General features: G+C 41.8%; 1 protein-coding gene across 2 annotated transcripts; it reads right to left on the bottom strand.

The window, feature by feature from the left end:
- Window positions 1-1,543: 1,543 nt before the first annotated feature.
- On the bottom strand, window positions 1,544-22,845 carry LOC138837080 (vomeronasal type-2 receptor 1-like). 2 transcript variants are annotated; one of them, XM_070035851.1, is made up of 7 exons: window positions 22,607-22,845; window positions 19,490-19,781; window positions 15,918-16,778; window positions 13,215-13,234; window positions 10,374-10,584; window positions 4,119-4,242; window positions 1,544-2,526 (listed from the first exon to the last, which is right to left on the bottom strand). In XM_070035851.1, the coding sequence occupies exons 1-7, from the start codon at window positions 22,843-22,845 to the stop codon at window positions 1,544-1,546; spliced, it is 2,730 nt and encodes a 909-aa protein (XP_069891952.1). The 2 variants fall into 2 exon arrangements, with proteins under 2 accessions (XP_069891952.1, XP_069891951.1); XM_070035850.1 differs by lacking the exon at window positions 13,215-13,234 and having other exon boundaries at window positions 10,374-10,604.
- Window positions 22,846-27,697: the final 4,852 nt, after the last annotated feature.

Raw genomic sequence — 27,697 nt, 5'->3', positions numbered from 1 at the left:
TTCTCTAAGCAATAAAGGGAAAGAAGCAGGAAAACCAGGGCAGAAATATATATTTTAAAAAACAATACTACACAAACACTATGAAGTATTAAAAAAAAAACCTTAGCTAGGCCAAGCAAAAGTTCCCAAATAATATAGTTTGAGATGGAAGTATGGTCAGAACTAACAACAATGAAACTCACAGTTAGAGAACACTAAAAATGTTCATAATAATGAAGTGGAAAATCTACTTGAAAGGGGTTACTTTCTAAACTCTATGACCTATCAATGCTGAACTAAAAAGGCTACAAACTACACAAATAGGTCTACACTAAGCAGTAAAATTGAAGTGATAATAAAGTCTATCAATAAGTAAAAAGCCAGAATGCAATACACACTGCTGATTTCTACCAGACATACAAATTAAAGCTTAAACCAATCCTACTCCAGCTATTACAAAACACCTAATAGGAAAGACCACTGCCCAGTTCACTCACTCCAAGAGCCCAGTACAACTAAACCTGGCTAAGATGAAGCTATAATAAAAACTATAGACTGGGGCTGGGAATATGGCTTAGTGGTAGAGTGCTTGCCTAGTATGCATGAAGCCTTGGGTTAGATTCCTCAATACAACACAAACAGAAGCCAGAAGTGGCACTGTGGCTCAAGTGGTGGAGTGCTAGCCTTGAGCAAAAGCCTCTCACGGACAGTGCCTACACACTGAGTTCAAGCCCCAGGACTGGCACAAAAAAAAACAACTTTAGAACAATTTATTTGATGTGAAAATTGTAAATAAAATGCTAGTCATCCAAATTTAGCAATAAATTAAAACATAACACACCATTATCAAGTTCATGTTAATATAGGCTTATCAATAAACAATAAATCACATAAACAGAATAAAGAACAAAAATAACAGAATCATCTCAACAATGCAGAAGAAGACAGAATATGTCATTTCATTATAATATCCCTGACCACTACTTCTCCAAAAAGTCCTGGGGGGAGGTTTCCTTGTCAGGAAAGGAATACATCTGCCCAGCAGGAGTTGGAAGAAACACTCAGTTGCTGATGGTCCCTCCAATATTTTCTGTATTCCTGACTCTTCCATGAGTTCTCTAAGGTTCCCCTGCCCCAAGGGAAACTTCCACCAGCTTTCTCTGAAAGCTGTCTGCTTCCAACAGGCATTAATGGGATCCAAAGAAAATGGATCTTGCCCCTCACTAGGTGATCTTTGATAGAGAATTCTACATTGTTTGAAAAAAAAAAACCAAAAAACATGTTCACAAGCCCTGGTTTTCTCTATCATTTGAAGCGCATGCCATCACTTAAGTCTCAACTATAAAAACCCAATAAAAATGGTTTACAACTTCAATAGCAAGAGGTACTTTATTCATGCTAAAGTGCATCTTATACAAAGAGATTTCATATACCACACTGAGACTAACCCATCAGCGCCCAGGTCTCAATATGACCCAGCAGCAGCAGGCACAGAAAGGATGACCTACAGGGAGTTTTGAAGCAAGTCACCCTGGGGCTTGGCAGGACAGGTGTCCCGCCCATGCTAGTCATCCAGAACTGTGGACACGGCAGTCTCATTCTGCTCACTGCTCACAGATGCAGACGTCAGCTGGATGCTCTTATCTACAGTGGGCACTCTTCCCCCAACTGTCTCGGCTGTGTTCCTCTTCGGCCTCAGCAAAATGATGAAGCACTTGGGAGCAAATATACAGCCCAACAAACCGTAGCTGGATGCCAGGATGGCAAAGATCTCCACGGCCACTTTGAATTTGCCTTTGGTGCTCAAGTAGGCGGGCACAAAAGAGATCCAGATGATGAAGAAGGCCAGCATGCCAAAAGTGATGCATTTGCCTTCGTAATAATTATCTGGCAGCTGGCGAGCCACAAAGCTGCTGAGAAAGCACAGGAAGGCCAGCAAGACGTCGACCCCAAACACGACGCACAAAAACTCGATAGAACCCTCGTTGCACTCCAGAATGATCTTGATCACCTGAGACTCCATGTTCTTGTACACCCTTGGGGGGCGCATCAGCAAGTAGGTGATGCATATGCCAGTCTCCACCAGCACGGAGAGCAACACGATGAGCTTGCGAAACACGGGGCGCATGGAGAGGAGCCGAGTTTTGGAGGCAGAAATTCTGTAGGCCAGGAAGAGTGAAATGGTCTTTCCCAGAATGGAGGAGAGGCAAAGAGCAAAGCCCAGGGCCAGAGTGACCTGGCGGGCCCTGCAGGACCAGGTGTGTGGCTTGCCGATGAAGATCAGAGAGGACAGCATGATGATGAGGAGCGCCACCTGGATGAGGAAGCTCAGCTCCCGGTCATTGGCCTGCACCAGGGGAGTGTTCCTGTAGAGCACATAGACCACGGTGACCGCCAGCGCCACCAGGGCCCCGAGGATGGACAGGATGACCAGGGTGAAGCCCAGGGCTTCGTCATAGGCCAGGAATTCCACCTCTTTGAGCACACACTTGCTCCTGTCTTCATTAGACCAGTAATCCTCACCACACTGCGTGCACTCCCTCTCACCTGGTGAAGGAATGAGAGAGTTCACTGCAGGGAAATCCTGTGACTGTAAATAGCTCTGAGCATTCAAAGGCCTGGAGCAAGGATACAATAATTAATCTCATGTAGAATACATGCCTTTTCTCAAAACAGTGGTGATAAAATGGTGTAGAGTGCACAGATATTAAGAAGCATTTTCTTCAACTTTTGAAATTTAGTGTTTCTTCTCAAGTTTAGCCCTTCCTGTGCTACTCTTTCCAGAACATTCTAGTTTCTCCTCTAGCTATCTACTGAGGTAGGACTTATGTATATTTATACTGTCCAAGACAGTCTGTAAATGAGAAAATTGAATATATTGAGGCAAAACCATCAGGAAGATTATTACAGCGTTAAGATGCATAGAACACTAGAGTCTTCCAATCAGTATCACTTGCTTGAAAGAATAAAGTTTGGGGCATTTACCTGGAAGGAGTTTTTAAGAGATATAGTGACATACAAGAGAAAGTGATTTGGGATGAATTTATGGAGATATGATAAATAAGGATTTCTAATGCTCTCTGAAAAGTTCAGGTAAAGATTAGAATTCCTTTCTAATGACTTCCAACTATTTGACCAGACTTCTTCAATGTAATTCACTGAGCCACATGATATTTAGAAAGTTCTTTAGGTTATATTGTGGGAATTTTTCTCCTTTTGGGGATAATTTTACATTATTTAAATTCTTTTTTATTATTTAAATTCTTTTACATGAAGTGTTTCTAAGGACCATTCCACAAAAGACAAAAACAGTTCTATGTCAAAATTAATATAAATCAGCTCCCACAGGCTCACAAGGCTAAAACACCAAATAAAAGTATAATTTTGCTCATAAGGAACATCACTTTGGCAGGCAGTAGGAATGGATTCACATAGTGGTACTTACAGAATTCGTATGTATTCAAGTTTTATCACTTTATGTCACTGATCGTAGGCATGAAATCCAGCAAATGAACAATCTTCCCAAATGAAGATCGTTCAGTAAAATCTAGCACTCTAAGTCATCTTTGTTATTTTTCAAATAGGAACATAACTGATAATCAGTTTCAAAAACAAATAATTTCAGAAACTTTAATTATTCATAGATTAATTATAATTGTATTTTAAATATCACATGTTTTGTATTTCCTTTGTAAACTTCATTGTTATAGAACTTATCCCAACTGTAGATTTAGAACTAAAATCTAATTTATGTGTTTTTCTCATAATGTACAGAAGATCAAATAATTTGTTATTGGGTTTTGTCTGTTGCAGGGCTTGAACTCAGGGCCTGGGCGCTGTTCCTGAGCTCTTGCACAAGGCCAACACTCTTCCACTTTGAGCCACAGTGCCACTTTTGGTTTTTGAATGATTAATTGGAGATAAGAGTCTCATGGGGACTTTTCTGTCCATGCTGGCTTCCAACCAAGATCCTCAGATCTCAGCCTCCTAAGTAGCTAGGATTACAGGTATGAGCTACCAGTGCCCAGCTTCACTTATTTTTTAAAATGCATTTTTCATGCTCCTTTGCAAAGATTTCTACGAATCACTTTGTCAACACATGTTTAATTGAATTACACTGTAATAACAGCCATTTCTACCTGGTTTCTCTGACACATGTCCATCAGCACATGGGATGCAATCAAAGCAGCAGATCGGCTCCCCTTGACGAATCCCTTTCCGGGTCCCAGGAAGACACACATCGGTACACACTGAATGGGGAAGCTAGCAACAACAAATAGCAATAAGCATGGAATACAGTTCTCTACCATTGTGGGACTGAGAAAGTTCTTTGGATTTCCATGGAGGCTTCTAAAATGAATATAGCCCTGAAGCTAACAAATGGCCCCTGATGAACCCCTCATCTCCAACACCAGTGCTATCTGTGTTATAGGATTTGTTTCATCCTCTTGAAAAGGTACTGAGGATTGAGTCCTCAAAAGAAGTCGACCAAGTAAAGCCATCCCAACAGAGGCACAGATAATAACTGAGAAACCTGAAATAATGGACTCCTTCCAAAGCTGCTACCTCTTCAGTGACTCCATCTGTGTAATACTGGAATGGCTGAAATGCTTGACAAGAATTCAAAAGTCAAACTTTAAAAATGACCAGTGACCTCAAACAGAATTCAAAGAAACAAATTACAGACACGGAAATAAGGAATTCAGTTCCAGACCTGGATGAAAAAGTCATCAAGGGCTTTTCTTCTCCATCACTTTCCATGAATAAGAAGTCTACGTAAAATGAGATTATGTTCAGAAATGACACAGAAGAACACTAAGGACCAAGAAAAACACAACAGCTAAAAAACTACAGTGGAACAGAAAGATGACCAGGGAACAGTTTTGCCACTCAGGCCCTGGTCCTGCAGAAGGACAGGAAGTCAAAGCCTCCACAGGACAAGCCAAGTGGCCTTGGAGAGATTGGTAAGTCCTAGCTGTGGGGGAAACCTACACTTCCCCAAGCATTGAACCAGTGCAGAGTTTGAGGAAGGACAGTGAGCCCCCAGCATGACAGGCTTTCATTGGGCAAGAATATCTTTCACTGCTGGTAGCTTAGAGAACTCTGGCAAGGTGACATCTTGAGACTTGATTAAGGTTCTGAGTGTAAGTGGCTCACATTTGTAATCTTAACTACCTAAGAAGCTGAGATGTGAGAATCCTGGTTCTAAACCAGGCCAAGCAGACAAATCTGAGAGACTCTTATCACCACTGAAGTTGAAAAACATCACAGCCAGAGGTGTTGCTCAAGTGGTGACATGGCAATCACCAACACATATGAGAAGTAAGGCTGTGGGGCTCTGAGCTCAATCCCAGCACACACAGATGTGAATAGATGCAGGTATTTTTGAAAACAAAGAGCCATCATAACCTAGTGGTCTTGGGAGATTCACTCCCAGTTCCTTGGAGGTCCTGGGAGGCAGTTGTGGAGAAGGAGAGGCTCTGTCATGGGCAAACAGAGAAGTTTTAGCAGCTACTGGTATGCTTAGGAAGCAAAAGGCACACTTGTTGGCAGCCCACCTCACCAATGAATGCAAGGTTTATCACCTGAGGTCACGTGACATATAAAAACAGCACCGGGCCTACTGCTGGCAGAATGTTCAAGTATCAGCTGGCTGTGGGGGTTTCCAGACAGGCAGATCTTGAGCTGGAGCTACCTTTGAGACCTGAAAACTAACAAACAGTCAAAGCTCAGGAAGTCCTTCCTGGGACACCTGGCCTTGTCTGGAAGCAAGGCAGGTAATGGAGCAGAAAAGCTTGAGATATAGGCAGAGAAGTTTAAGGAGCTGCTACAGAGAGCTCAGAAAGTGAAAGGCACAGAGGTCAGCAACCCCATCCTATCTGACAAGAACCAGGTTCATTGCCTGAGGATTGTATCAGAAATAGAGCACCGATCCATATACTCAGGTTCCCTGAGCTACCGTTGGGCTGCGGGGTCTATTGCCACTAGGGCTTTAGAATGAGTTACCTTGGGGACTTGAAAATAGTAAATAACCACAGCTCAGGAGTTTGAGGGCACAGCCAGAGTACCTGGGATAGAGGCGGCCACAAGAGGTGGCAGACCCATAGAGAAGTGAGAGCACCCCAGAACTTGGGCAGTAAGGGGCCTTGCGGCTGGTCACCCCACTCTCCCTGATTAACGCAAGTCCCAGTGCTTGAGGTTCACTGTGGAAACAGCACCAAGCTCACAGCTGTGGAGTGCTCTGGCCCCAGGAGCTGCCTTCTGGCAGTGCGGATTTGTCAACAGGTGGAGTTTGAGACAGAGCTATTCTGGGGACTAAAAAACAATGAATAATTGCAACTTATGGAGTCTTGGGACACCAGGCCACAATGCCTGGGAGGAAGATGGCCACAGGAGATGGTAGTGGAAAGGGAAGGGTCTGACAAAGAAGTGGATGGTGGGCGGGGCAATCCCTTCCCTAGCTAGAGCCAGTCTCATGGTCTGAGAACCACAATGGAATCAGAGCACCAAGCCCAGGGCAGGTGGAGTGCAATGACTCCCAGAATTGTCTGCTAGCCACAGGCATTTTTTTTGGGGGGGGGGGTCCGGTCGTGGGGTCTGAACTCTGGGCCTGAGCGCTGTCCCTCAGCTCTTCAGCTCAAGGTTAGCACTCTACCACTTGAGCCACAGTGCCACTTCCGGCTTTTTTCTTTTTGCTTATGTGGTGCTAAGGAATCGAACCCAGGGCCTCAGGCATGCAAGGCAAGCGCTCTACCACTGAGCCAACTTCCCAGCCCTAGCCACAGGCATTTTATGTCAAGCAGTGTTTGGGACTTGAAACCCAAGACACAACTGTGGCTTCAGGAGTCTTGTGAGTGCTGGCCACAAGGTCAGGTAATAACCATGAGAGGTCATGGAAGGGGAGAAGGAGAGATGGAACCCACCCAGATTTGTAAGCATCAGAAAGCTCAGCCAGTGAGGTCTACGGTGATGGATGACTCTTCTATCTGGCAAGTCTCAGTGTCTGAGGATCATGGCAGACACTGCACAAGCTCACAGCTAGCAAGGGGCTCAACAACCAGGAGCTAGCATTCTGCTGGCTATGGAGGCTTACTGTGAAGAAGGGCTGAAATGCATGAGCACAGACCCCAGAGATCTCATGCTATCTTTCAGACTTCCTCTTTCGTTGGAGTAGAAAATGAGGATGTGGGGAACGAGATCCTATATACTGTCAGCAGGAATGTACATTAGTGTAGCCACTATAAAATTCACTATGGAGGTTCCTTAAAAAGCTAAAGATAAAACAATGGTATTATCCTGCCATACCACTCCTGGGAAAATGTCTGAAGGAATGTTAAGTCAATATACCACTGAAACACCTATACATACATGTGTATAGCAGTACTATTCACAAGTAAACTACAGCATCAATCTAGGTTCTCATCAGCCAATGGATGGAGAATATTACAACAGTAATGAAATTCAGAAGATCAGAGAGTATTTTAAAAATGTATATGTAAACAAATTGGAAAATATAGAAGAAATTAAACTCATAAATGTATATGACCAGCTGGGTGCTGGTGGCTCATACCTGTAATCCTAGCTATTCAGGAGGCTGAGATTTGAGGATCATGGTTCAAAGCCAGCCCAGACAGTAAGGACAGTAAGACTCCCTTTTTAGAATACCAGTGACAAGTAGTCCCAGAAGGCATGGCTCCAAGGGTAGAGCATCAGATGAACAAGCAAGCCAAGCAAACACCAGGCCCTAATTCAAACCCTAGTACTATCTACACACACACACACACACACACGCACACGCACACACACACACACACACACACACACACACACACACACACACCAATGGATTTTCTATATACACACAGTGAACATGTTGAGAAAAAAAAACAGAAAACAACCTTAATTCACAAAAGCAAAGTAAATAAAAAATAAAATATAAAGTACCTTGGAATAAATCTAGCTAAGGAACTAAAAGACCTCTACAATGAAAATGATAAAATTCTGAAGAAAGAGATTGAAGAAGACATAAAGATGGAAAAACCTATTGTATTCATTAAGGCAGAATAAATATTACAAAAATTACCAGATTATACAGATATATACGGATTCAATGCAATTTGCATCAGAATTCCAATACTGTTACTTACAGAAATAGAAAGATCAAACCAAAAATTTATATGGAAGCATGAAATATCCCCAATAGCCAAATAATCCTTAGCAAAAAGAGCAATGCTGAAGGTATTACAATACTTGACTTAAAATTATATTACAGAAGCATAGTAAGCATGGTATTGGCACAGATATATAGAGAAATGGAAGAGAAGAACCAAGAAATAAAGCCCTGTAGCCAGAGCCGTCTGATTACAGACAAAAGTGCCAAAATGTGTGCTAGAGAGAGGACAGCCCTTTCTATAGTGCTAGGAAAACAGGATATCTACATGTAAAAGCAAGTCAGAGCTCACTCGCTCGCTCACTCTCTCTTTCTTTCTCTCTCTTTCTCTGTAGGCAAAAGTTAATGTCAAATATATCTAAGACTTCAATGTAAGTCCTTGAAACTTTGAAACTACGAGATGAGAACAGAACATGCTTCAAGATGTATAAGTAACAACTTTCTGAACTTACAACTCTAATAGGTTAGAAGTAAAAGCAGGAAATAACAAAACTAAATCACACTAAAAACTGTCCTGCATAGCAAAGAAACCGTTACTAGAATGAAGACACAGCATACAAAATGGGGGAAAAACTTTTTAACATCTACACATCTGACAAGGGATTCATATCCAGAATACATAAAGAACTCTGACCATGAAACACCAAAAGAACAAATAATCCAATGAGTAATTTACAAATTAAATAGCAAAGAATTTTCAAAACAAGAGGTACTGCTGGATGCTGGTGGCTCACACCTGTCATCCTAGCTACCCAGGAGGCTGAGATCTGAGGATCACGGTTCAAAGCCAGCCCAGGCAGGAAAGTCCATGAGACTCTTATTTCCAATAAACCACCAGAAAACGGAAGTGGTACTGTGGCTCAAGTGGTAGAGTGCTAGCCTTGAGCTGAAAAGCTGAGGGATATAGCACCCAGGCCCAGAGTTCAAGCCCCACAATCAATTTTTTTTAAAAAGAGGTACTACTGGTCAATAAATACATGACAAAATTATCGAGTCCCTTAAGCAAGGAAACGCTAATCAAAACTTCACTGAGACTCTACCCAGTCATCCATCAAAAAAATGGCAGCCATGAAGAAAACTAACAAAAGCAAATGTTGGACTGGATTGGGAAAAGGACTTATACATTATAGGTAGAAATGTAAATTAGGGGCTGGGAAGTTGGCTCAGTGGTAGAGGGCTTGCCTCACATGCATGAGGCCCTGGGTTCGATTCCTCAGCACCACATAAGCAAAAAAGAAAAAAGCCGGAAGTGGTGCTGTGGCTCAAGTGGTAGAGCGCTAGCCTTGAGCTGAAGAGCTGAGGGACAGCGCCCAGGCCCAGAGTTCAAGCCCCACGACCGGACCCCCCCCCAAAAAAAAAGAAATGTAAATTAATACAGCCACCATGAAAATCAGCATGGAGGTTCTTTAGGATCTAAAAATAGAAACTGCTTCATGATCCTGCCATACCATTCCTGGGCAATATCTATAGCAATTTAATTCAGCTTAAGAGTAAAGATAACTCATGCTGATGTTTACTACTGTATTATTCACAACAGCCAAGTCACAAAAACAGCCCAGATGCCTCTGATTCATTAGAATGAGAAAAGAAAATGTGGTATATATGTACAGTGGAGTCTGGTTCAGCCTTCAAGAATGAAATTATGAGCCGGGCGCTGGTGGCTCACGCCTGTAATCCTAGCTACTCAGGAGGCTGAGATCTGAGGATCGCGGTTCAAAGCCAGCCCGGGCAGGAGAGACCGTGAGACTCCTATCTCCAATAAAACCACCTGACAACCGGAAGTGGCGCTGTAGCTCAAGTGGTAGAGCGCTCGCCTTGAGCTGAAGAGCTAAGGGACAACGCCCAGGCCCAGAGTTCAAGTCCCACGACCGACCAAAAAAAAAAAAAAAAGAATGAAATTATGTCACTTGCTGGAGAATGGAGATAGAGATGTGAAATGTCACAGCCAGAAAGATAAATATGTAGAATCTAAACATCTAAAAAAGAAGACATGAAGATAAAGTGGGGGGGGGGGGCTATTTGTTGGGGGAAGAGGACCAAGGAGGGGAAAGTGGAAAAAAGTGGATATGATAAAGGATATATATGCAATATGAACATATTGTAATAAACTCCATGTACAGAAATGTCACCAAGGAACTCTATTTGTTCTCATTACTGAAAGCTAATAAAAAAACAAAAAGGAAAAAGCACAGTTACTGATAATTCAGATGTTCAAACAACTAACCTTGGATGATTCAGTGTTCCAAAATATTGTTGACTTCTTTGCAAAAACAATTTCAAATTTAGAGGTTCTGAAATTGTATTCTCCAATCTTAACAAAGTCAACATCTCCATTATCATCTGTTTGCCAGTTTAGAATATCATAGTGCCCAGCATCCAAATCTCCATCATCATTAAGCTTTATCTTCTTTCCATCATGAGCTGTAAACTTAACTCTCCTCATATAGTAGGATAGCTAGAAAGCCAGGGGGAAGCGATTTGCAAAAAAATCACTTTTTAAGAAAATAATCCTATAAATAAAACTCATATTTTAATTCACTGGATTATAATACTCTTCTCTTGTTATATATTTTCTATTGAATATAATAAACTCTAGCCACAATTTCCTAATTCAAATTTGAAGGATGGTTTACCAAGTTGAGATTGTCGATAAGAGTAACATAAAGAGTTACAAAGATGTAGTTCAAACAAAAGAAAGCAAAGTATCCCATTAAAATTTTCACATTTTTAGCACGACTATGTTTATTGCAGCATTATTTACTCTAGCTAAGATATGGAACCAACCCAGATGCCCTTCGGTAGATGAATGGATCAAGAAAATGTGGTATATATATATATATATATATATATATATATATATATATATATATACACAATGCAATTCTATGCCTCCATCAGAAAGAATGACATTGCCCCATTTGTTAGGAAATGGAAAGGCTTGGAAAAAATTATATTAAGTGAAGTAAGCCAGGCCCAAAGAAACATAGGTCCCATGGTTTCCCTTATTTGCAATATCTAGTATATGTCTGAGTCAAGCAGAAAAGGTCAGATAAGGTGATGTTAGGGAAATGAACCCTAAGATATGTATTCAAATGTTTTTTTTTTATTTCATGCGATTGTTTCTAACACATTTATAAGATGATTTCTTTGTTGCTTTGTATGTCCCTCCCTCACAGTATAACCCCTGCTTTCACTGTATTTGATGTCGGTATAATTTGTGGAGGGGAAGGGGAAAAACAAATCATTTAAATAGGGATATAGGTGAACCCATTGCAACAATGAGATGTACAAGTCGTTATGTCGAAAACAAACTTTACAACTTTGGTGGGGGGGAGGGAGGAGAGGGGCGCAGAGAGGATTGGGTGGGGGGGCAGGGGAGGATGATGGGAAGGGATGGGAAGGGGAAACAAAGGAAGAGGCTACAATGCTTGATAAGAAATGTACTCATTATCTTGCCCATGTAATTGTAACCCCTCTGTACAGTATTTTCACAATTAAAAATTTTTTTCACATTTTTGTATTGTGAAAATATTATGTTAAAATATTTTAGATATGTTGAGTTCAAAAACTCAATTTTATTCCTTTTCTTTTAGTTTAGTCATTAGAAAGTTTTAATTTCTGTGATAAATGAAAACACTATATTTATATTGGAATAACACTGGTTTTAAAATATGTGGAGCCAAATGTTTCCTGATTCTGTAGACCAAGGGAAATGAGAACATCTTGACTTCTATTGCCAGTACCAGCAAATCCCCCCTCACTATACCTCTCCTCTTCCTGGATATCAGGTGTGGAACGTAAAGATGAATTAAACGTGTTCCCAGGTTTTTGAAAACCTCATAGACTAGTAGGAAAGCTATACCATAAGTAACATTTGATATAATCTACATATTCACTGTGAAAAGAGTCAAGAAGGTATAGATGAAGTCTGGATAAATGCCTCAGGAAAACTGGAAACTTTCTACTTTCCAGGAAGTGGCCATGTGAACTGGGTTTTTAAAACATCAATAGAAATTCAATGGGCAAATATTTGTGAGAAGAAAGTTCTAGGCTAAGAAATGATTGTGCCTCTGCACCCTACACAGGGGAGGGAGGAAGAGACCACGCAGGGCCCAGGGCACAGCAGTGATGGACTGGCTCCACACTGCACAGCCACAGAATCCTCCGTGATCACAGAGCTCTAGGGCCTGCCTCGCCAGGCGACCCTGCCCAGGCAGCAACCTGTTTGCCTTGGTGAGAAGGGAGCACACCTGCACAGGGAGAGATCCAGGCTCATATCCCACCTGCTGGACCCAGGTCCCCTGTCAGAGGGGCCAGTCCAGCCCCCACCCCTCCCCAAACCAGGAGGGCCACACCGCTTAGCGGAAAGACGGCGGATGTGGAGTCCTGTTAGCTCTGGTAAATGGCATGTACTTAGTGAGCATTACACCATTCCTGGACCTGGAGGAGCTGACGGTTATTCCTCCCTGCCTTTGTCCTAGGGGTGAAAGCAGAGCATATGGGAGCCTCTCAGGAATGAATCACCAAGATCAGCACTCAGTCCCCATTCCATGTGGTCTTTGTGGTCTTTCATTAGCCTTCTCAATTCACAGGACACCCATATCAGAGTTCACAACACAGTGGAAGGTTCAGTGCGTAGGTTTTGTTTTTTGTCTTTTCTTTTCCTTTCTTGTCTTCTGAAAAGTCTATCAGGGAACTGCTCAAAGGCTTCCACTCTCTGCTCCTTCCCTGGAACAATGCTATTTAGTATCTACAATGCTATTCTACAATGCTATTCTAAATAGCATCTACAATGCTATTTAACATCACTACATGGTAGAGAAGAGTTCTTTAGCACCAGGCAGGGCAAAAGGAACTCAGAATGCTAGGTACCTTCTGTTATCACAACTGTAATCCCAGCACTAAAAGACAGGTGCTGATAGATGTTCAGTCTCTCACCAGCCTGTGCTGCATGTGAAGTTCAAGACCTGCCTGGACAATTAAAGTAAGTCCCAGTCTCAAAAGAGAGGGAAAAAATAGGAATGTCCAAGTAAACCCTGAAAAAGAACTTTTTCCAAATATACACTTTCTGATGTATGGGATAAGCTAAAAAGAATTATAGTTCATATTTACTTTTAGACAAGTAGAAAAATAATCTTACTACATTTGTAAACTTTCTTATATGTCTATATCTCCTTTTAACCATTTTTTCATGCTGGTATTGGGGCTTTAACTCAAGAGCCTGGGTGCTGTCCCTGAGATTTTGTGCTCAAGGCTGGCAGTCTACCACTTCAGATGTCACTCCACATTGACTTTTTGTTGGTTAATTGCAGATAAGAGCCTCATGGACTTTCCTGTCTGGGCTGACTTCGAACTATGATCTTGATCTTAGCCTCCTAAGTAGCTAGGCTTATGGGTGTGAGCCACCAGCACCCTGCACTTTTCACATTTTTAATTTCCTGACCTGTAGGAGTTTGTCAGGGAGAAGGATCCGTATTGTGAGCTAACCCTATCACCCCCAATCCGGCCCTAAGGCCTAACCCTGCAATTCTAGCATATAATTCACACTCTGAACACATTTAAATTTGATACTTCACTTTTCAAAGAATAAGCTATGGCAGGTTATTTGCCATATAAAAAACTCTTATAATATGGAAATAAGTTCTCAAAGGACATCTTTTACACTGAAGAGATCTCACTTGGTGCCTAAAATGCAACTTAATTTGTCATTTTCTAGTCACGTCCACTACCTCAGTCCCAACGAACACACCTAGCAACCAGATCCAGCTTGGCTTCTAGACTTGCTAGCTCAGCACTAGAAATCAGGCTCTCTGGAGGAAAGACTGTACCAAAGAGAGCAGGAACAGCTCAAAGTGGCTACCACTGGTCAACTATAAGAAGCAAAAAGCTAGTTTTAAAAATGATTGTTAGCTTGATGAAAATGAACTAAGCCACTCAAGGGCAGCAATGGGAAGGAGGGAAGAAGAGGGAAAGAGGGAAAAGCTAAAACTAAGCAAAAAAAATAAATGTACATATCATCCAACATGGAAGAAATAGCTGTACTGTCAAAGCTTGCAGAATTCACAAACTCTATAGACCACGATAACAACAATCTGCCTTGTGGAAGGATAAAATGTGTGTGTGACTTTATTTATCATTATCCTACAATACTGTGAAATTTATGTAATCACTTAATCTCAATAAAAATCATAAATAAAAGAAATGATAAGGCAAAGGATGAACAAATACAGCAATGATACTCATGAGACAATCTGTTGAAAATGAACTATAAAGTGTGGGGACAGGGCACTGGGTAGAAAAACTAGGAGAAAAGGAGGGAAGAGGTTGCCAGGCACTGGTGGCTCACGCCTGTAATCCTAGCTACTCAGGAGGCTGAGATATGAGGAGTGCAGTTCAAAACCAGTGCACAAGACTCTTATTTCCAATAAACCATTCAAAAAACCGGAAGTGGCGCTGTGGCTCAAGCGGTAGAGCGCTTGCCTCTTCAGCAAAAGCTGAAGAGCGCAGGGACAGTGCCCAAGCCCAGAGTTCAAGCTCCACAACCGGAAAAAAAAAAAAAAGTAGGGAAGAGGTGACACTGCTCAAAATGAAATGTATTCATTACCTGACTGTTCTAACTGTAACTACCCACTGTGAATCACCTTTGCAATAAAAATAAAAATATTAAAAAAGAAAAAAATGATTGTCATCTGGACATGGGTGGCCCATGCCAGAAGTCCTGGCTCCCTGGAGGTTAAGATCTGAGAATCACAGTTCAAAGCCAGAAAAAAAAAAGTCTCTGAGACACTTATCTCCAAAGGAATACCAAAAAGCTGAAAGTGGAGCTGTAGCTAAGTGGTAGAGTACTAGCTTTGAGCAAACAAAAAACAACTTCATGGACAGCGCCCAGGCCCTGAGTTCAAGCCTCAGTATGAACACCAACTTGCTTACACACACACACACACACACACACACACACACACACACACACACACACAGAATTGATTTGAAAATCAAAGTAAAAATGAAGTTGTGAAAATTGCTGTGGATCTGCTGAACTCTAAACAACTCCATGTTGCAGTGAGGGTGAGGCTGGGGAAGGGCAACAGAGTGCCATGCAGAGCGTCATGGGGATGACAGCAGGACCAGGGTGCTCATGTTCTCTTTAAAGACAGGAGGCAGGAATGGAGGGTATCAGTAGAGACAAGTTCTGGTCGGTAGTGATCTCAGGGACCACTCACATTGCTGTTCCCCAATATGAGTGGTTCAATATCACCTCAGGGACACAGAATGTGGCTTTCTTGGAGATGCCAAGAAAGCCCTCAGTTCTTCACCTACCCTCCCACTGCATAATGACTGCAGCTATGGGTCCCTTAAGACCAGAGAAGACCACAAGACTGAGTTGTGGCTAATGGGATGCTGAGTACTGAATGCACTTTAATGAATGAGCCTTAAGTGGAGAGGCATACAGGTGTCCATCCTTCCTAATTGCTGCTGGGTAAAATGATATTTAGGCCCAAAAACTAATCTTAGAATAAGTGTTAGAACTTCATATTGTAGATGGCAATGTGATGAGAGAGAAGAAATCTGGGTCCAAGGCAATGTCTGGAGAATTTCTATCATTCACAACAAACCTGGGAACTGGCAATGAGCATTTAGGCCACACAATTAATTCATTATTTTAGCTGGCTATGTGATAAAATGTTCTATTAACTAGAAAGGAAGATCAATAGTTCAAACAATGTATACTTATACTTTTCAAACTATATCATGAGTTAAAACTACTTACCTGCCAGGGCTCAAATGTAGGTATGTAGGCACAGTGCCATCTTGGATTCTCTTTGTCACATCTGCTGAGCTCATCCAGGGCATAAGCCAGAGTATACACAGCTTGTCTGACGTTGTTTGTGATTCTCAGCTGAGACACGTCCAGGTAGGTATTTTTAAGATCTTCCAGCCTCTCCTCTCCAGTACACAACCGATCAGATGTAGCCTCCAGTTGGTCCGCTTTCCCAGTCATATTCACTCGGTGGTCCAGATTATAAGGAACACTGCTATTGGGCCAAGTACAGTTAAATGCTGTCTGCCAGAATTCGATGGTCAGGACATCATTTGGATCCTTGCTGGGATGCACGTCATAAAGAAATTCTTTCAACCCTGGGATGTCACTTCTTGGCACTGCAAACCCAATACTTCCACCAAAATAGGGGAAGTATTCAGGCTTTGCCAAGAGGGCCGAGGTGATCCATGCTTCGCTCGCTATCCATGTCCTGTCTGTTATATTGTGGTACACCATCTCCAGCACGAAGGGACTGAGGTCCAGATCAGAGGCATACAGCACGATGACTTTGGCAGAAGAGCCTTTAATAGCATTCACAGCCTTTTGCATTTTCTCATTGGAATAGACTTTGGGGATGGTTTCAGAGAATGCAATGCAAAGGTTGGCACTCTCCACGTTTTCCTTAAAAACTTTAACACCATATTTTCCATAATCATCATCAGATGCGATAGTGCCCACCCATACCCAACCAAAATGCTGGATAAGTTTCACCATGGCCTGGGACTGGATATTATCACTAGGTACTATGCGAAAATAACTCGGAAACTGGTATTTGTCGCTAAGAACTGAGCTGGTAGAGGCATAACCCACCTATAATTGAAAGCAAAGCAAAGCAATTATTAGAAAGCACAAGAATTATACACAAGGACTTCCTACTCCCTTATCTACCCAGTTGGTAGGGCTGTTATGGTGCAGTTTTCCCCTCTCTTCTGCCAATCCTCTCCCTACCCCACCAATAAAGGGCTTAACAGGAATAATTATTAAGGGCCCAGGTGGCTCACACCTGTAGTTTTAACTACTTAGACTCCTCAGATCTGAGAATTGTGATGCAAAGACAGCTCAGGCAAGAAAGTCTGTGTGACTTTTATTTCCAGTTAAGCAGCAAAAAGGCCAGCAGTGGGGTTGTGGCTCAAATGGCATAGTGAGCCTAAAAACTCAAGGACAGCATCCGAGCCCGGAGTGCAAGTTCCAGGATATACACACCCACCCACACCCACCCACACCCACCCACACACACACACACACACACACACACACACACACACACACACACACACACACACACACACACACACACACACACACACACACACACACACACACACACACACACACACGGACATTCAGTCCACTGGTTTTCAGATAAGGCCACAACTCTGAAACCATGTGACTTCTCTGAGTCAAGCCCTCCAGACTCTTCATCAGATCCAGCATCTGCATAGATGACATGACTCTCCATTCATTTAGGAGACCCCAACTCACTGTTTCTCTCTCCCTTCCTCCCTCTCATCTGACTGTCTCTCTTTCTACCTCCATTATATTCTTTCATTCTTCCTTTCTGCCCATTTCTCCCTGCAAGAATTTGAGTATACAGCTCTTAAGTCTTGGCTACAATCTTAGGTTTAAATCATGTTTTCAAACAAAGCTCTTAGAAGCACTCAGTTTAGATTCAAGGTATCTAAACAAAGAGTGATTTTATATCCTCATGTGACCAGTGATCCTAGTGTGTATTCTCCATCTTACAGAACTCAAGAATAGGGATCAGGTACCACGAGTTCCTAACCATTTATCACACTGCTGCTGTAGCCTACCCTCGTCCTCACCAAATCTACCACAGAGAACATATGTCATCTTCTTCCTTGTCCCAGGTCGTTACTAACACACCACCTCCTTCTATATTGTAATTCCACAGCATCTCGACTGTCATTCCTCTCATGAACCCAAGGGTAGCCGTATGTTGTCCTTCTTCTACCTCTTCGCTTACTTTTTTCCTTCGGTGAAGATTACACTCTGGAACCACACTAGCAGAAAGTTCACAGTACTCATACATAGGAAAGGTCTTGAGAATCAACTTATCAGTATAAAATTTTAGGTAAGCCACTTAAACCTTCTAAACCTTGGATTTCCCAGAAGTAAATAGGGTCGTAATCTAGCTCTTCAAGTTGCTACATTTAATAAATGATATAACAAACATGGAAGTTTCTCTTTAAGATTCCTACAAGGAGGGCTGGGAAGGTGGCTCAGTGGTAGAGCGCTTGCCTTGCATGCATGAGGCCCTGGGTTCAATTCCTCAGCACCACATAAGCAAAAAGAAAAAAGCCAGAAGTGGTACTGTGGCTCAAGTGGTAGAGTGCTAGCCTTGAGCTGAAAAGCTGAGGGACAGCGCCCAGGCCGAGTTCAGGCTCCACGACTGGACCAAAAAAAAAAAAGATTCCTACAAGGAGAAAACCTATCTAGATGTTTCCAGCCAATGTGTGAACCAGTACTGATGTCTGATAGAAGAGAGGGCTCACAGAATCAGGAGCGTGGCCAAGCTGCACAGGGAGTCACCCACCGTCAGCCAACGCTTCCCCTCAGTTTTGCTTTCAGTATTTCCTGGCTTTCCTGCATTTGCATTTGAAGCTCTATAGGATATCCTGTGCAGGGCTGAGTGTTGAATCAGTGGCAGAACATTTGTCATGTATAAAGCCCTGAGTTTGATCCCTAGAAGCAAACCTGTTGACACACACATGCATACACACACACAATTACTTGCAAGTGATACTCTTACTGAGAAGTACAAATATGTTCAATCAACATTCAAACTAATGTCTTGCACCCCATTAAAATTAAGTTTCATTTATATTTGCTTATTAATGCATTTTTTCCAAATATCATCTATTCTTATATTGAAACTCCCCCTTTTTTTTTTGGCCAGTTCTGGGGCTCAACCTCAGGGCCTTAGTTCTGTCCCTGAGCTTCTTTTATTCAAGGCTAGCATTCTATCACTTGAGCCACAATGCCACTTCCAGCTTTTTTTTGTGTATGTGGTACTGAGGAATCGAACCCAGGGCTTCATAAATGCTAAGCAAGTACTCTACCGCTAAGCCATATCCCCAGCTCCCCATTTACTTTGTAATATTAGAATCTTAAAACTCTACCCATCTTGATAAATTTCCAGGCTCATTCCCATGTGACATTCCCATATGTGTAATTGGCATTGCTAAAGAAAAAAATCAACTTAAGTCTCTAGGCTAAGTACTGGTCAATTAACAGGTATTATCAATGACCTCATGCTTCATAATGCTTGAGAGAAATGTATCTAGATTTCAATGTACAGATCACTGAACCACCACCTCATTAAAGCACAGTCCTGTCTCATCCGTACTGATGGGACAGAGGAACTGAGCCCGCATCCTCACAGCACCCCTGCTTGCCTCTGTAACTTAGCCCAACCTCCCCTCAGCTCCTTGTTTGCTTCAAGTTCCACATGTACAGGTTCTGTTTGTATATGACAAAACCAGCACAAGACTCTGGGATACCTGAGGTACATAATAGAGCCCTAGAAGTCTTGATGCAGCAATCGATAGGGCTGAGCCTCCTGATCCAACAATTCCTGCCAGATAGGCGCCGGTGCTGTTTCTCATGTTGGGTTTGTTTTCTTCCTGCCCTGTGAGGAATACCAAAGCTGACTCCATCGCTTTGGACACAGTGAAACAGGAATCGAAGATCTGATAGCCCAGAGTGTGCTTGGGCAAAATGTCCTTCCTCTCATTGATCTCCTGGATGGTGTGGATCATAGTCTTCATCCAGCGGAATCCTCGAAAGTTGAACCTGGAAGGGAAATCACTCTCGTAAAGCACATCAGTGGGCAGGGCTTGGAGGCCAGGGAGCTCTGAGTTGGGATTTTGCTAAATCTTCAGTTGTCTGGGCTTGTTAAGTTTTAATCACAGATGTTATGAAGTTGAAAAATTCAAGTCTGGGTCCTATTTGTTGTTGACTGGGTATGTTGGAACACAGATTGACATACAGTTGCTGGATATATTAGATGCAGATTTTTAGAGATTTTTCTTGTTCTGTGTATCTTTATTATGTGCTCATCTTTTTGAGTGCTAGTTTCTCTCCTGTCACAATGAAGTTTCCTAGTTAGGATTCTTTTCACAAAACCAGGTGCCCAGTTACCCCTCAATACCTGTTTTTCCTATTCATTATCTTGTTTTCCTCTGAACATTAATTATAATTGTAAAACCTATGGCAATTATTATGATTAGAGTACAGTAGGTTAGGTTTTATACTATGATTCCAATTACATTTTGTGGGGTGAGTTTATTCTTAAGGCTGAGAAATATTTACTTAATGATGTGTCCCTTTTAGATTCTCACAAATAAACAAAATGCTTCCTTACCACTCTTCAGTCATTAAAAAGGGAGTTATATTTCTCCTGCAGGCCACTAAATTAAGCAAGCAAGGACCCTAAAATGGTTTTCCTTCCATATCTTCTGTAGCTAGTACCTAATCCTATGCAGTATTTTTTTCCAGTCCTGAGACTTGAACACAGAGCCTGAGCACTGTTCCTGATCCTCTTTGTGATCAAGGCTAGATCTCTACCTCTTGAACCACAGGGCCACTTCCACCTTTTTCTGAGTAGCTTTTTTTTTTTTTTTAATCAGAGTCTCACTGACTTTTCTGCCTAGGCTGGCTTCAAACTGCTATCCTCAGATCTCATCTCCTGAGTAGCTAGGGTTACAGACATAAGCTACTGATGCCCGGCCAAAAAATATTTCTAAATTTTAAAATACATCACACCAAATGGCTCTTCTAGCACCCTGCAATTTTCCATCATGTCTCTTGAATTTTGTTTTCTGTTCAGCTTTTCATTTAGTAAATTATTCAGTTAATCTGGAGCCAGATCTTATCTTGCACAAGTAAATAGAATTGGCACAATACTGTTGAAGTAGTAACATGGAAAAATGGCCAAGCAATTACATTATGACATGATAAAACAGTGCTGAGTCGAGTGTTGGCTGTGAAGTTTAGAGAAGGGGACCCAGAATTGGAGAATGAACAATCAGGCAGAGGCTGAAGCCTGGCCTGAGACTTTAGCATTCCAAGATATTTCATTTCCACATTTATTCCATGGGCAATATAAACCTTAAAAATATAGTAATAACATTTTGAATATAAGACACTTCAAAAGCTAGAAAAACATTCACCTGCAGTGAATAACTTTTCCCCTGCAAACTTAGCTAAAAGATATCTTCAATCTTATTGCAACGATGAAAACCTGAGATACACTTACCTATCCAATGAAAGTTTGTAATTCATATGGAGAAATGTCTATCATTAAAAAACAATGACAATATGAAAATACCATTAAGTGAAACACTTAAGATGCAAATTTGTTCCTACAATTGAAACTATATATAATCTTATGAACTTGTGAATAAAGAATACTGGAATTTTCTCAAAAAGGGCTGGAACTTCTCTTTTGTTCACTGACTCCATTACAATATTCAAAGTACAGTGTATACAGTGTATACCCTATTTTTCCTTAAAATTTTTCTCCAATCCTACCTTTGTATAAAAATCCACTTAGAAAAGATTTGTTACCCCTGTTCCTATTCCAATTCACTTCCTTCCTCAGCTCTGTACAGTTTTGAAATAAAGAGAAAATCTCCCTCTTCTATGCATTTTAACTGATTGGCAGCTAGAAGTTGTATCTTATTACAATTGTGAATTTCTGAATAAACTTTCCCCAAATCCAATGTACACTTTGGAGGCAATAACAGGTAGACTAAACCAGAATGAAATCACTATCAGAAGAAGCAGTCTGGCTCCTCAGATCTCCTGAGGACTCTCCTACTGGAAAGTAAGTCCCGGAAAAAAATAATAAGGTAGGAGAATCAAGAGCAAGTCCCAATATCAGAACCAAAACAAAACAACAACAAAAACAGGAAGATATAGAAAATGAACAGGTTTGTGATAGTAATAATAACGGGTGATTGTTTTTGCTTTAATTCCCGACATTATTTTCAGATCTTAAGTGATTGGAAGGGATGCCCAGACATCTATCATAATCCATTCTTACTTTGCCTACAACAGATCACTAGCAAACCTGGATTGACCAGTGTGGATTCCCTTTCCTGACAGGACCCCCAGGTGGGCACCACAGGGCAGAGGCCTTCCAGCAGCTGAAGGAATCTTGACATCAGCCTCAGGTCAGAAATTCACCAGTGCCACACACTGCACATTTAGTCTTCAGCCAAGTCACTGAGCGGCCACACTGCAGAGCTCTCAGTGCAGCTCAGAGCTGAATGCAAACACCAGTCAGGGAGAGTCTGCTTAACAGGGTTAAGTCTGGGATGCAAAGCCAGTCTCAACCTCCTATCAAGTTCTCGGGTGAGCTCTGCTGCTGCTGCTGGCTGTGTACCCCCCTCTGAGGGGTCCCCTACACCATAGGAAACTACTCTTCTGCCACACAGAATTGGGAAACATCCACTGGACCCTGAGCAGTTCTGAGAATGTCCATCAGGGGAAGCTGAGGTTTGGGAACCTGAGTCCCTGACTCGGGTAGAATCATGGCTCCAGTTGGAGACTAAGGCCCTGCCCGCCGCTCCTAACCCACATCTGCAATTGATGACAAGACTTGAACAGCTTACCCTTCACATTTGGCTGATACTGGCTCCAAAATAGACTCATTTGCTGGGATGGTCCTAGAGTGAATAGGAAACAGACCTCCAATAACAACGGAACGGTTTTTGGCATCCACATATCCATTCAAATCAAACTTGCCCAGCAACCTGCAGGTCACTTCCTCTTCTTCTTGGCCTTTAGTGCCCAACTCGGCCCATACAAACAGCAGAACTCCCAGAACCAGGTATGTCCTTCTGTTGGCCATCTCAGTGCCAGTGAGCAAGGCAAGTGGTATTGAAATCGCAGGTGTTTTCATGAGGCTCCTGGGAGGAGCATCACTGTGTGCTCATCCCACTGGGCTAGCCTTGCTGTTAATTCCTACATAATTCTCATGTCTGCACTCACAGCATCTCAGACACTGACAATTTATGCACCCAGATGAGTAGAGTAATAGTAATTCTGAGAAGAGCTGACATTCCTGTCATGATTAGCAATAATCCTCCATGAGCTTTTAATGGGATTCACTTCCTAAGCGTCACTCCAAGATGTTCCTTTCGTACCATCACCTCAACAACCATGTGGGAGCTTCTCTGTGAGGAAGAACTTTCTGCTTCTTGACAAAGTTTACGAGGTGACATTAGGCCTCATTTCTCCTCCAGTGACTAGAACGTGATGAAAGCAATTGGGCATGTTGAACAGAACACATCCACCATCTTGACTCTGTGCTCTGCAATATCTGAGTGGTAGTAAGTCACTTCATGTCTGCGCCTCAAAGTCCTCACAGTGGATTTTTTAAAACTTAGAAAATATTTTTGCAAAGCTCATTAAGGATTTCACTATATCCTTTTCTTCCACCTTATGGCTAGATGAGGTCCTGCCCTGGGCTCTCTGTATGACTCAGGATCCTATTCTTAATTTTCTCCAGAGAATTTCTTCCTCCTTTCCTATTTTTTCCCTTTTCCTATTTCTTCTTTACTTTCTTTCCTTTCCCTTTCCTTGTGCTGGCCATTGAACCCAGGGGCCTGTGCGTACCTGACAAGTGTCATGCAGCAAAGCAAAACCCCACCTCTTCCTCCTCTTTTGAAAAAAAAATTATCTTTATACAAGTTTCAATTTAACATGTCAGTTTATGAGCACAATGCATTTTGATCATCATTCCTTCCATCATTCTTCCCTATCTTTCCCAACCCCACCAACTCACTCTGAGTGGCCTTGCTCCTCAAACATTCCCAAATGTTTCTCCGTTATTTTACCTTGATTCCCAGTCTACCATTCTTCCCCTTCTCAACCTCCTTTACAATGAGAACATAAAGGTTGGTTATACTCAGGAGGCACTACTTCTGGGGTCATGAAGGGAGGCCTGTGGGGTTAATGTGAACAGGATTCTCTAGATCTTCTTAGTTGAGTCCAAGTGTTCCCCTCCTCAAACAGCTCCCATTACATAACTACATGAATGTAAATGGGGATGGCTGGTGAAGGGAACTGATAAGAGGGAGAAAGAGTGATTAAGAGCGGAGTATAATTGAAATTCTTTGCAATTTATGGAAATAAGTAATGAAACCCATTATAATAGCAAAAAAGGACATGGAAACTAATGAGGGCAATATCTAACGAGCACATTATATGCATATATGGAAAGCGCACAACAAACTCCTTTTGCATAATATGTGCTAATTTTTTAAAAGTATATACTCACTTTGAGTATATACTCATAGAGTTTGTTCAGAGTAAAATACAGCAAAGAATCAGGAACATAAAGACTGTATAAACTCTTAAATCATGAGATTTTATTCTAAAATACATATTTCACGGTGGGCAGTTTAGGTCCACATAAATTAACATGTACAATTATGGTTTTATAGTAGAAGGAAATGAAAGGTACAGTAAGTAATTTTTAAATCAACTAAGATCTAGTTATACAAAGGGTGAGAAATTTAAATCATGTTCTAGACAAACATTTGCTCACATTTATGAGGAACGTAAGAGAACAAGGAAGCATCCAGAACTGTCCTCTATAAATTTCTAAAATTATGAGTAACTTAAAGCTTTCTTGAATGTGTATATTTCCATTAGGATGAACAGCCACTGCAAACCAGAAAATATGTTAAGAAAACCCCTATCAAATGTCTCATTCACCTCCATTTCCCTCCACTGCCACAATATTGCTGACAAGACTTAAAGCCTGGTTCTCTGGACATTTGGCTCCAGAATGCTCAGTTTCCCTTCATCCAAACACAAGGACACACTGGGTGGCCAACTGCTCCTCAAGAGCCTGACAACCTGCCCTGGAGTGGAAAGGGTCAGGGCCACCATGGCCTTGGTCAGGACCGGGGTGGGACAGATTCTCTCACTCTGCCTCCTCCTTTCCTACCAGATGGCAGCTGTGTGAGTAATTCCCCTGTGGGCTGGGAAGGGCACGGGCAGCATGTTTACCCCAACTGATTTCCTGCATCCTCGGAGGACACACAGGCTAGGGACCGTGAGAAATCATTAATGCAAGTCATGTGAAGTTATACTAATAGTTCAAAACTAGTACTCCAGGGCTGGGAAGGTGGCTCAGTGGTAGAGTGCTTGCCTTGCATGCTTGAGGCCCTGGGTTCTATTCCTCAGCACCACATAAAATAGAAAAAAAGCCAGAAGTGGCCCTGTGACTCAAGTGGTAGAGCTAGCCTTGAGCTGAAGAGCTCAGGGACAGCGCCCAGGCCCAGAGTTCAGGCCCCACGACTGACAAACAAACAAATAAATAAATATAAAAAACAAAACTAGTACTCCACACAGCGGCATTGCTCTCACAGAACTCTTGCTCTAGGTTAGGAACTAGAATTCACATTGAGGCAACCAATGAAGCAGCATCTAGTACCAACTGCTTGTGATGCTCAAAGTCTCAGTAAAATTTTCCCATAGCCAAGTGATTCATCAAGCATAAAGGAAAGTATAGATGTTCAAAATATTTTATTTCCAGAACAGGTCCCGACCCTGGCCTGGGCCATTCTGCCGCTGTTCAAGCTAAAAATGATTATTACTCAGCTGCCGAGGGCACCCTGTAGCCCTGCAGAGGTCTCTTCATGGCATCACTGATGGATCTACTCAACTTCATTTTTTCCTAGTAGCACTTAGTGATCATTTTCTTGACCAGTGGAAAGAAAATCCTGGCTCCATAAAGAACCTGCTACAGTGCAGACACCCAAGCCCACATCTGGTCTTAGTCCTGGGAGAGAAAAAACAGGTTTTATCCCTTAGGATGGTAAGCTCCAGCTCCAGCTACTTAGTGGCCTTCTTTTCACCTTTTGAGTCTTCAGGCTCCTGCAAAGCATGGCAACTTATAGCAAGCAGCCTTTTCTCCACTGAGTGTCCTCATAGCTAGACAGTATTCATTCAGGTGAGGCTTTCCAAATGTGATGACATTTGAGTAACATCCTGCAGAGCTGGTGGTGCACATTTTGCTAACTAACAAGGTGAGATGTTTTGTCCATAATATATTGACCCTGATTACTATTTCCATGACTCTTGACTTCAAGAAACCAGACGTAAGCTAAAGACAACAGTGGATGTTGGTACAAATGGCCATGGTCGTTTACACCGCACACACCATTTGCTGGCTCTGATAGTGAGTTGGGTGTTTCCATCTTGCTCCTCATTCTATATTGTATACTTAAGATTCCCTGAGAGCCTGACTTGCATTTGCCTTTAAGCAGACACAGCTGAGCCCACAGGATTCTCAAAACATCTTATTAACAAAGGAAAAACACATTTAAAAGGTATTAAATGACTTCAAATAAAACTCAAGCCCAAAATCCACTGCAGGTGTACCTACTGCAACTCTGGGAAGTATGAGCAGGGTAGCCGTCCTGAGGACAGGACCACCATCCTCTGGTCAGGGCGGACTGGGAGATGTCACTTGCCTTTTATATTTCTGAGCATAACTTCCTCAGCATTGAGACAGATGCGAAGATGATGTATCATAGGGAATGAATGCTCATGCTGTGCCAGCAGATGAATGGAAATACTTAGCTACTTCCTCACTTCCTACACATAACTGTCCTTTTAAAGACAGAAGAATATATTACCTAATTAGATATGCTCACATTGCTGTTTTTATTTAGGAAAGGTATACATACCAGTTATACTAATGCACAGCTCCAATAATCAACAAATCCTTGCTTAGAAGAATTTTCCTGTATTTATATTATCGTTTACCTATATCTTAAAGAGACATGAAAAATAAAAATAAAAATAAAATTCATTTTCATCAACGTACTGTTAAGAAATTCAAGTTACTAAGAGGCTTTGGAGGTAGTTAAGAAATAGGCTTACTTTCCTGGCAGTAAAGTCTGAGAGACTCTTTTTGTTGAGGTTTTGGGTTTAACTGTATTTTGCTTCATCTTTTCTTTTTTGGTACTGGGGATCAAACCCAGAGAGTTGCACCTGTTAGGCAAGCACTTTGCTGCTGAGCTGCATCCCAGCCTTCTGTGAGACTCCTAATTAACCACCAAAAAACCAAAACTGTGGCTCAGGTTGGAAAGCACTAGCCTTGAATAAGAAAGCTCAGGGACAACATCCAGGCCCTGAGTTCAAGCCCACAGGACTGGCACAAAAAAAAAAAAAAAAAAAAAAAAGAGGCTTTGGGATTTTTAACACATCAGTGAAACTAATACCTGACCAGGTAAACCAGAACTGCAAGAGATTAAGTTTGTGCCACTTTATTCAGTATTGTACCAGCAACGTGTTGGAAATAACCTAATATCCAATAAAAGGGGCTTCATAATGCTTCTTATAAGTTCCAAAAGAACGGGTGCGGCTTTTATATTTAAATAGAGAGAGAGAGAGAGAGAGAGAGAGAGAGAGAGAGAGAGAGAGAGAGAGAGAGAGAGAGAGAGAGAGAGAGAGAATGATCTGACAGGTTACCTAAGTCATTGGAGTAACTAATAGGTATTCTTTACTATGTTCTTTATATTTGTTTTGATTTTATTTGCAGTTGTACTAATGTTTTTATAATGAGAAAAGGCAATGAAAGAACGTTAAGAAACAAAAGAAATAATATTATGCAGGAAAAAACTTGGAATTTTGCAGAGCTGGAGTGATCTGTTTGGTTTCTTAAATTTCTAATTTATATGCGC

The sequence above is a fragment of the Dipodomys merriami genome, unplaced genomic scaffold (genome assembly GCF_024711535.1).
Source record: "Dipodomys merriami isolate MVZ:Mamm:240054 unplaced genomic scaffold, mDipMer1.0.p SCAF_261, whole genome shotgun sequence".
NCBI classification, from domain to species: Eukaryota; Metazoa; Chordata; class Mammalia; order Rodentia; family Heteromyidae; genus Dipodomys; species Dipodomys merriami.
This window is presented reverse-complemented; position numbering and strand designations above follow the sequence as displayed.

Bases quoted from the DNA above. Each gene is read 5' to 3' on its own strand.
- LOC138837080 (XM_070035851.1), bottom strand. From the start codon at position 22,845: ATGGCCAACAGAAGGACATACCTGGTTCTGGGAGTTCTGCTGTTTGTA. The intron at 13,235-15,917 runs GTAAGTAGTTTT...AATTCTTTTTAG, and splicing joins CTACATTTGAGCCCTGGCAG to CTTATCCCATACATCAGAAA. The intron at 10,585-13,214 runs GTGTATATTTGG...CTATATGAGGAG, and splicing joins CTTATCCCATACATCAGAAA to AGTTAAGTTTACAGCTCATG.